We start from the raw sequence: 10,965 nt of genomic DNA, 5'->3' as shown, positions 1-10,965 counted from the left end.
CGTGTAGTGTGCCTCTTATCGATTGCTACACGATATATACTGCCCCAAAATTTTCCCTTCCATTTGTCTTGCTTGCTTGGTTATATATATGATTGCTATATTATCATATGATTCGCTAACTGCATGAAGGCATCATGTGCAAGTTGAGCAATTTTTCTTTTTTTTTCTTTAAGTTGCTGCTAGGTACAAGACACAACGTTTGCTACAAAAAGGAAACATATCCGCGCGGTGTTATTAGCATGACAACGCCTTCAATATTGCGAAGTCCAGGACTGTAGTCGGTAGATTTCTGAACTTGCTGGCCTCGACAGCTCTGTAACCGAAACTACTCGACTCGACATTCGTAATGAGACTCGAAACACTCGAGTCGAGTACCAGCTACTCGACTCGACTCGAATTTTCGATTAAAATATTTTACTCTCTTAAATAACTCTCTTAAAATATTTTACTTAGTTAATTAGTATTTACAAGTTCCAAATGCCCAGTCCTACAAAGAAAAAATATTTAAAAAATTATATTTGTGGTGTATATGAGTTTACTAGGTTTTTTTAATATATCCTGAAAAGTTAGCCTTATTGGACATAATACCTTTCTGTACTTAGCAGTTCATGTATATGCTTGAAATTTTTACTGGAGTAAATGTGAAATGCTCTTGAAGTTTTTTTTTTCATTTTATGTAATGCATTTTATGAATCATAGATCTTAATGCCTGATAGCATGCCTCTTTTTGTGTATGCGCGAAAATCGTTGTTTGTTTCTCGTTTTAGATACGGCATGCATCTGTTATCGTTAACAGTGGTGCAGACTCGTTATTTTCTGATGATTTATCTCTCTGATGATAACGTGCGGGCTGAAGGTCTTACCACCTTTAGCCCTTATTGATGGGCACACAAAGGTTTCCTTTCATCGTAAAAAGGTATCAGTTGTCGCGAAGGGAACGGCGACTTCGCGCCAGTCGCAATTTTGCCGTTCGGAAGTATGGTGCTTGGACTACCCGTAGAAGCGTCAGGAGGATTATAAGTGTTGTTTTGCGCTTGAGTGTGAATTTTATTTCAGCCACACCGCTCATAGCGAAGAACTGTGTGTGTGATGTTTGCATAATTAAATGCTGGCACCAATAATCGTAGTGCTTCGTCTGGTTTCCTGTGTTATATAAGTGAAGTGTTTAGTGGTCGACATGAATCCATTGGTGGCTCTTCGGCGGATATCCAGCGCAAGGGAGAGCAAACGGAAGGTAATCGACCCGGAGTAACGGCTCGTCATTCTCGTGCACTCTTTGCAGCGCCGGCCGCTATTTGATGCATACTTTATAGTGGCATACTTTTGGAGGAGTAACCGCAAGTGTTCCTTGCATATCCGGGAGATGTGGTTTTCATCATAGGTCAATAATCTTGATATTGGTTGGACGCAGCTATTTTTTCAACTATCTTATCAGCCAGTGGCGGATCCAGGATAGGGACAAGGGGGGGCTAATTGGGGAGTAACCTCCCAGCAGTATTGGGGGTCCGAACAAAATTACCATTCTATCTAGTGTAAATTGCGTGTCCAAGGGGATGCTATAGCCCACCCCCCATAGATCTGCCACTGCTATCAACTAACCTTTCCGTATTTATAAATTTCTACTCTTATACGTCCGTCATCTCCTGTTATTCGGGTGGCGTAGTGTTCTAGTGAGTATCTAATCGAAAGATTCCGTATAAAATATAAACACCATTAGTAACTGACTAATGGTGTTTATGTTTCATGATGGATATATCGCATTTATATCACGTCAAGCTTAAAACGATTTCACACGAAAGATTCTGGGTTCAAATATCGGTAAATCCTTTTGACAATCTGCTGAAAATTCTCGAGGCGCGAGTTGGCTTGGAAAAAAGAGAAGCTTCCCTATTGGTCAGTGCAAGGTTTATTGCTTGCGTTGCGCGTATCTTTGCATCCGTTAAACTAACTTTATGTTAATAGAGGTGCTAAGAATGAGATGAGTAAGTTTCTACCGCAAGGTACATATAACTAGAGGGATAATCGACCAAAATTGAAATGACAAAAGCCGTCATTACGTGATGAGTCTGCTTGATTGAGTAAATGCAACGATAGAATTTCCTTCCTGGATATAAACAGTTACTTATACCACTTATTTTAAATAAGTGGTATAAGTAACTGTTTATATCCAGGAAATAATGGAATACCACATAGTTAACCAAGAGTTAGTGAATTTTGATAGAATTTCCTCTCATATTGTTTATTTACGTTGGAAATTTATTACCATGAAATGTAATACGAACGAGAAGGAGAAGTATCGATATTTTAATTTAATATATTAATAAGTAAATAAGTTTCAAAGCTTTTCTGTTTTCCTTAATCATGAGGTTTATGGTTTCAGTGCTGGCCTTAGCTAGTGGTTATTGGGTAGCCGCCTGAGTTCTATCTCAGATTTATTACCTTGTATGTATGTACTCCAGAATTTTTTTTTACCGTCTGTTGGATCGAATTTTACGTTTCAGTCGTGGAATAACTCATTGTTATATAAACTACTTCGGAGGAAGCTTCATCATTTAATCGTCATTGTTGATTGTCGTGTTTTGAAAATATTTTGCTTCGAAGAAATTAGTCGAGTTCGGTGTGAATTTTGTCTTCCGATTGGTGTGTACAACACTGTCAACCTTTCGTTAGTTTATTTTTTCTGACATGGAATCATACCGAAATTTCTCGTTCTTCCCTATCTGCTGCTCAGCTCTGGTGGTGTTTGTGGCACTTTTTATCATGGTCGCTTTAATTTACGAAAGCTGATTACCAGTTTTTTAAGTTCTACCTTAATCGTCCTCGGCCATTATTTTTTTCGTAAGCTTTTGCTGATTTGTCGTTAACATGCATCGTCATCTAACTCGACCGTACATATTCTATGTCAAACATGTACACTTTGTTGTTCACATTAAAGTAATTAGGAATGTTCATTTTAGCGTACATATTTATCCACCTTGAACTTCGTACCGTGACGTAACTTTCTAGTATCCTACAGGCGATAGTTTATTTAGTAATTACATCCCTATGATGTGTGGCTCCCATTTTTTTTTCTAAGGAAAAGAAATGCGAAGCTGTCTTCACTGCAATATCAATTCTTACAAGTCAACATGCATTTCTGGATGTTTAATGAGAAGTTCATCGGAAGTGAGCCGTCATCTCATATTCAGATACATGCACAAAGGAAACAGAAAATCGTGCGAGAAAGGTCTTTAACAGTTTCTTGTGTCAAATTTACTGATTTAAGCCTTCATATCAAGCTGATTATTTGAATATATCTTTTGAGAATTATTCACATCACGTTTGTACTGGTTGTTATTAAGTCTTAAGCTTTCTCAGTGACCTTTATACGCGATTTCTCTTGCCTTGCGTCACCTGCGTCCAATTCACCTGGTCGATTCCTATGTTTTTCGAATATTATTTTTGTGTTTTCACATATACTGGAGATAAAAGAGTGAATTTTATACCTGAAGACTCTACTGCTCCAAATCAGTGTGAATTTCCGTCAGCTGCCCCAAGAAAACTCGTGTATTTGACCCTTTGCACGAGAGATGGCCAACATTTTTGTGAATAGGTGCAAATTGAAATGATGTAAGTTTAGGTTGTTATAATATTTGTTTGTTACAAATGTTTTCATTCCTTGATCGGATGCCTACTTAGAAGTATAGATATATAAATATAAATATAAATATAGGTATATGTAGTTATGAAGCCTTTTACAGTCATGGATCAAGAGAGATTATTATTTTGTTCGCTTCATCCATCCAATCTTCGCTGTATTATCCCCTCTCGCATTCAAGCGAACGAAATGGTTATGAAAATGAGGTCGAACGTGACGAGCTGTCATTGATAGGAGGCAAATATCGCGAATTTTTGTTTTATAAGTATCCATTATCGTGAGTGGATGAATGTTGAAAAATTTTATTCTCGTAGAAAATCTAGCCCTATTTATATACTAGAGTTATCAACTATATTGCTGTTTTAGCTCTTAGTGAACGCTCCACATGATGTGTTGAACACCTTTGCTATAGGTTTGCTTCCGTAATGCCTCTTGTAATGGATTTTAGAGCGAGTCATGAAATATATTCTATTCACCGAATTATTTTTCATTCTGATGTGAGACTTCCGCGTAATTAGGTGGAATGCCTATGTACTTAGGTTTTAGAACTGTCGCAAACTTGGCCTCGCATTACTGTGTAATGAATTCATGCATGGTCTAGCAATTTTGTCGAAATAACTTGGATGAACTCATGTTTGTGTATAACATATCATTCGCAGCGATTCGGTTTTTGCTTTATTCCACATTCGAGAGCCATTTTGCCCTATGAATGATGACTTAAGTGTGAATTTAGAGTCTTCCTCTTGAAGTAATGTATCGGAATCGTAGTTGTTGCTCCTTTTCAGAGAAATGTCGTGATTCAAGTCAATCCCATATTCGAGCCCGTTAGAGGCGTGGCCTTCCAAGTCACGTCATATCTCATCATTTTATTTATGGTGGTCTATTTTCTCTTTATCTCGACCTACTCGTGAGCTGGGGTGTTTCCACATCCGTCAATGTCATTCGAGGTAAATATTGATTGGGCCACCATCCATTCGTTGCGGTTTTCCTCGTCGGAGTGTCTCTTCGACAGATTTTCGAGGGCAAACCTTCACTCGAAAGTTGTACCATTCTGATGCTTAATTGGGGATTCTCATAAAAATATTCACTTCATTTCATTTAATGAATAATGATAAGAGTAATTCAAGTCTGATGCTTTGAGATGGTTTGATAAAATAGAGCCATTTACGTTGATAACTTTTGAAGATAAGCATTCGGAAAGTGTCCCCGTTGATGCTTTCATTTTATTCGTTGCTGCTTTGGCTGAATCGGCTAAAATGTGCTTGAGGTAACGTCAAAATAGTTTTCCGGCAGAGCAAGTCGTTATCTTTTGGTTCGTATTCTTGGGAACTTTCGTCATCATCATCGCTGGTCGGCATTCCCAAGATTGGTGTGACGCAGCGCTCCACTCAGTTATCTAATAATCTTTTCACACTTACGTATTTCTTCTTTTTCACGTCCTCCTTTACTTGCTTCATATATTTTATCCGCGGTCTTCTTTTTCTATTATTGCCATCTGATTGTCTCTCGACAATTGTTTTCATGAGGTCATCTTGTCTCAAGACATTGTCGGTTGTTTCGTGTACTTATCAATGTTTTACAAAGACTTTCTTCGCTCCAACTCTTCTTAGGACTTTCTCATTACGTTCGCCGTCGATCTATTCGATCTTCATCTTTCTTCTATATTACCAAATTTCGAAAGCCTGCACCCTTGATTTCTCCGCCGTTGTCATTGTCCATGCCTCACTTCCGTAGAGATCCATACTCCAAATGCAAATTCTTATAAATAGTTTTCTCACTTCAATGCTTATTCTCATTCTTGCTTCTAAACGCTTGGGGTCTAATTTTATCACCGCTTCTTGGTTTTCGTATAAACTGTGGATGATTCTCCTGTCATTGTAAAAAACTAATTTCTTTCAGGATTCTAAGCATTGTATACCAATCCTCGTTGTGAAACGCCGTCTTTAAGTCCACAGACGCAACGAGCCTGAGCTTGTTCTACTTCATTCTTTTCTGTATGAGTAACCTAAGGCCCTATACTGCTTCACTTGACTCTTGAGCCTTTTCTTACTTCGAATCTGAATTGGTCCCCCTTCAGGTAGTGTTCAATTCGTCTGTATATGATCCTTGTCATTGTCTTGGACTCATGTGTTGTCAGGCTTATGTTCCTAAACTTTTCGCAATCCTCCACTCTTATTCTCTAGGGAATCAGTATCCTTAAGTGTTTCGCCGATTGAATACATTTCATTTTTGATTTATTACAGCTGGTTCATAGTCTTTTCTCCTGCATTTTTCGTTATGTCTACTGGAACATCGTTAATTCCAAATGCTTTATTCATCCGCAGGTCTATTACTGCAGCATCAAATTATTATCTTAAAATTGGGTCTCCCATGCCATCTGTATCCATTTCTCCTTTGTATTCGATAGCTTTCTTAGACCTTATCCGCTGTACAAATCTTTGAGGTAAACCTTCCTCTCTTCACTTTGTCTTCGGTTTCAATCATCAATTCTCTATTTTTGCTTCTGAGGGCATTACATCTCACGCCCCTTTCCTTCAAGTTTAGTTCTATCCTGTTGGCGGATTCTACTTTCCCATGAAGAATATTCAAAGGAGAATATTTTCTTGTGCTGTTGGTAATTAATTCCGCGAGGTCTTTGCACTTTGGAGGTTTTTTTTATTCACATTAGTCATGGCGTTGTGTGCTAGAAAAGGCTAGCTGACTCATGGTGTCGTCACTGTTGTTTTATAGGTGTGTTTACCCAATAGGTTAAGCATTTACTCAGAAATGTATTGGTTATGAAGTTGGCATATTTATGGTCGTCTGGAAATTTGATTCATTATTATTAGTGTTCTGATGTGTGTAATGACTCTGATATTTATGACCCTATATTTATATACCAAGTTAAGAGGCCTTTTAACAGAAGTGACTTTTTTAATCTCACAGGAATTAGAAGGAATTGTGATGCTACATAATATATGGAGTAAATTTTCTAACGAGATATATTTTGGTGTAATTCCATTACTTTGGTTTGATAAATAATGTAAGAGCAATAGCAGTTATTTCGTCTTCGAGCAAGACATACCAGTTTGTAAATGAGAGCCGATATTTACCTCCATTAAAATGTATTTCAATATTTTCTTAACTATTTTAGCCTGTAGTTTCTACCGGATTTAATGGCAGTCTTCTCTACGAACAGTTGCGGTTAGATCTTTGTTTTCGTTTTCATAATTGTAATTTGCTTGAACGCAATTTACGGGGATGCCCAGCGATCTAAGTTGGACCCTTAGATTTTACATGCATTAGCCGGGTACAATTTCGACGGAAATTTAGTGTAAGAAATATTTGAAAGATGTTTTAAGCATGTCATCTTACGGGAGAGCGTGGTAGCCTAGTGAGTAGAGCGGAAGGCGTCTTACCGGTGGGCCATGGGCTCGAATAATAATTTCGTCTTACAATTAACTTGATTGACAATCACGATACTGGGTGAAGCCTTCGGACATTCCTAAGCATGAATCCTCGGAGGATCCTCGTGGCCTTGGCAAATTAACCGGCATCCCTACTCCAAATTTGTGTCATTCACATTAGTATGGTTTTAATTTGGTTATGGTTAGCTCTACTCCCATCTATCTTACACGAACCTTCGGTATACGTGAAACAATTGATAGTATAACTTAGGAAATACCTGAACCGTTCGATTGAATTTTATTCGAGTGAAAAATATTGTCTCTAAAGGCCTGGTTACACGATACATTAACACGTACGAGTTGATGTCTAAATGCATGTACGCGTGAATGAACACGAAAATGCACCGTGTAACCACCCAACTTCTGCGAACGCATGGATATAAAATAGATTGTAATTTGGTCCATACATTCATATTTGTTCCGTTCCAGTCCACCAAAATCACTCATTCATTCACACATTAACTTTTACGTGTTAATGTACCGTGTAACCAGTGGCGGATCCAGGATTGGGACGAGGGGGGCTAAGTGGGGTTGAAAATTCCAGCTGTAGTGGGGGTAGGAAAAAATTCTATCTAGTGTAAGTTGGATACCCAAGGGGGGGCTATAGACCTCGTACCCCCATAGATCCGCCACTGCCTGTAACTTGGCCTTAAAAGTCTTAATTTATCATGGCATCTCCTGAAATCAAGCCTTACTTAACTTTAAGTAACCTACGGGCTAACACGCGTGTGTCACCGAACAAAAAATTAAACATTCTATCTGGCATTGAAGTTGATAGTGGCTGAATTAACTTTGTGTAAGTTATTCGTAGTAGTAATAAAGTTTTTTTTTTGTTCTCCAAACTGATTCCACTACTGATCAGTGCGGAAAGTGAAAAGTGCCTTTTATTATTACTATCTCGCATTGTACGGCATGAAAATCGGTTGCGTCGTTTGGACGTTAATGCTTTCCCTACTCGAGTACCATGCCTTTTTTGCAGTTGAGGTGGCTCGCAGGGTATCATGTTGATGTAGGTTTGTTATCCTTGGAGCCGAGCGCTCGACAGGGCGGCGGTGAGTAAGCGTCCGAGGGATAGGTGGAGAGGGATAATAAGAGATTGTCGCAAGGTCGTCCAGCCGTCCCGGCTGACCTCTCGTCCCCCTCCACCCTTCCTTCCCCCTCCCCTCGCTGGCCCAGCACCGTTACGACCTCATCGGAGAGCATTCCCACGCACTCGCCTGCATTCATACATACCTCCTCGCGTCTGTGCCACGGGCGGCGAAGAACCTTCTCTCCGCTGTGGGGTCTCCCCCGGGCCGGGTTCCTGGTGGGGTCTCGGGATTACATCTACATAATACCTGCGAGGCACCCCTAGGGTGTTTGGCAGTGGGTGATCAATCACCAGCATGCAATAGGATTCCCACATGCTCACCACACGGTCCAAAAAACGTTACGCGTGCTAACAAATTAAACTACCAAATTCATTCAAAGGCAAAACTTGTCAACTACTTATTGAGTTCTAACGCTGCTATTAGTGTGCCAAAGTGGCATTTTTCCACCCTAGCTCTTTCATAATGATAATTTTCAAGATGCGGATATTTCTCAAGAGGACTCATTGCACCTTTTTGTGTTTTTTATTTTTTTAAAAATTTGTTCTTTGATACGGTCGTATTCTGAATTTTTTCGTAATGTATTATTTGTTTATAACCTAGCTATCACCATCATTTTTTTAGTGTTTAGAGTAAAACTGCGTCAACATTTCCCTGCATCACGGGATGAAAATTTAAGACAAGGGATATAATTGTATAACATTTTCAAATTTTAGACACAGCAAATGTTGAATGGATGTACTCCGTAAATCCTGAAATTTTCAGTATGGTAGCATAATTTATAAACAAGTGATACGCTCACATGAAATTACGTCAGGCTTTAATTTGTGGAAATTCCGAATATCAATAATGGAATGAGAAAGCTAGTAAACTTCCACACTTGACGTTCTTTCTATACACCGGCCATGGAATTTTACCAGCTTTATCATTTCAATCCGAAGTAATACGTTATTACTTCTTATTGAAATTGAAAAAAACTGGTCGAGGGCTTGCGATGCGTAGTCCTAATAAGCCCCTGCTCTCTCAACCGACCGATTTAATTTTCTGATGTATTACTTTTTTAAATCTTGCGCTGTTATTTTTAAGTTTTTAGGGTATTAGGAATTCTAGATATTTTCCGCATTTCCCTGCATGTCCAATAAGAACATTTTGCCTCAATAATTTCTTTGAGGTATATTTTTTCTACTTACACATTTCTGGAGGATAGCTTAGGTTTTAAACGAGTTAACATTCAGTGAAAGACATACCAAGGGTTGATTGGGAGTGATGAGTCCCCTTTAAACCCTAACAAGGCGACGACACAACTGAATAGGTGAAATCAAATACATAAAATTATGTGCTAAGTATGAAATCTATAAAATAAAATTATTTTTTGACTTCTTTGGTTGTGGGCATTGTTAATTCATTATTTGGGAGATTAATTATTTGTTCTTTCTTGTAGTTTGGGTCTGGAAGTTTATTGAGGTCCTTGTAAAAATTGTTAAGCAACAAAACCACTCAAATGGCTGGTCTTCCTCCAATGTTTGGAAATGCTCTCTATCGAGGTTAAGTATTTCATCAGGACTGGAACGATGAATATAGAATATCTTGAGATTATAGAAAATTAAACGTATAATGTTTAAAAGATATTTGCAAGAATCAGCCTAGTAAAGGCCGTTTTACACGGGGCACGGAATTGCGCAGGTTAGAGCTGCATTAATTTCTAAAATGGCGTGGAATTGCGCGAATGCATGAACGAAATTAGAACAGGGGCTATTTTGCCATCTCACGTCCACGCATTCTCGCATGTGTTCTAGCAATTCACCGCTTTACACGACGCAATTTTGATTGCGCCTTCGCACGTACGTCAGATTGCGCAATTCCGTGTACCGTGTAAAACGGCCTTAATAGAATGAAGTGATGGAACTCGGTTTTGAATGTGACTATAACATCAAATTGCTTTATACTAAGTCTATTTATTGAAAATGGTTAGGTTTTCGAATCTTTTGGAAATTTCTCTGATTGTAAAATTGATCTCCAAATTGTAAAATTAATTGATATGTCTGTTTTTAATTTCATCATCGCATTTGATGAATTGTTTATAAGTGAAAAAGTAAGGATCTTTTATGAATTCCTGCGGGAATACGAACAAAAGTTTTAGCGTTACCGCTTATCCGGTATTACCTGGATATCTAGTAACTCTAATCATTCATTGTTCCCGCCCCTTCGATCGGCTGTCCGTTGCCCCCTGTCGTTTCCTCCTTGACGCGATCACCTGCGTCTTCGAAGACGCTTGCGCGGGCTCGTTGTTGGGGGACGCCCACGTGACAGCTGGCCGTCAGTGTTGCCAGTTGTACGCTCGAACGCATTAGTTTATATTCTCCCGATGACTTCGCTTTGTCTATTTACGCTCCATTTCTTTTGAAGGTGTTGGCGCGTTTACGTGTCCAAAGTGGCGGATCGATTCGAGAGTGGGCGGATTTCAATAAACAGCCTAACTGCTGAGGCATGAGGAAGAATTTATAGATGCTTACCGCCACTGGTTTATTATCATAATCGAATTTCAGCGCCAAGAGTGTTCCAAAGCCTCTATTGTATGTTTTGGGGAAACCTGAGTATTGACTATTCCCGAGTTTTCATTTGGTTCGGGCGTTGAAATGTCCTAGCAGACCAATTTTAGGGCGAATGAATAGTTGTGCCGTTAATAACTCTTTTATTTTTATGTATCTTTGCTTGAGATGCCTCATTTTTATACGCCCCTTTGCTCTATGAAACCATCGGTGGCCAAAAATAAACGGTCTTGGTATTTTTCTGC

General features: G+C 38.9%; 1 protein-coding gene across 1 annotated transcript in view; it reads left to right on the top strand.

The window, feature by feature from the left end:
* The first annotated feature begins 957 nt into the window (after window positions 1–957).
* Window positions 958–10,965, top strand: part of LOC124154285 (protein diaphanous) — a 114,584-nt gene continuing 104,576 nt past the window's right edge. The window contains 1 exon segment of the mRNA XM_046527908.1: window positions 958–1,234. Coding sequence (XP_046383864.1) covers window positions 1,178–1,234 — 57 coding nt within the window. The 5' untranslated portion in view covers window positions 958–1,177.

The sequence above is a fragment of the Ischnura elegans genome, chromosome 2, assembly GCF_921293095.1.
Source record: "Ischnura elegans chromosome 2, ioIscEleg1.1, whole genome shotgun sequence".
NCBI lineage: Eukaryota > Metazoa > Arthropoda > Insecta > Odonata > Coenagrionidae > Ischnura > Ischnura elegans.
The sequence above is the reverse complement of the archived record's forward strand: the minus strand, read 5'-3'. Positions and strand labels throughout refer to the sequence as shown.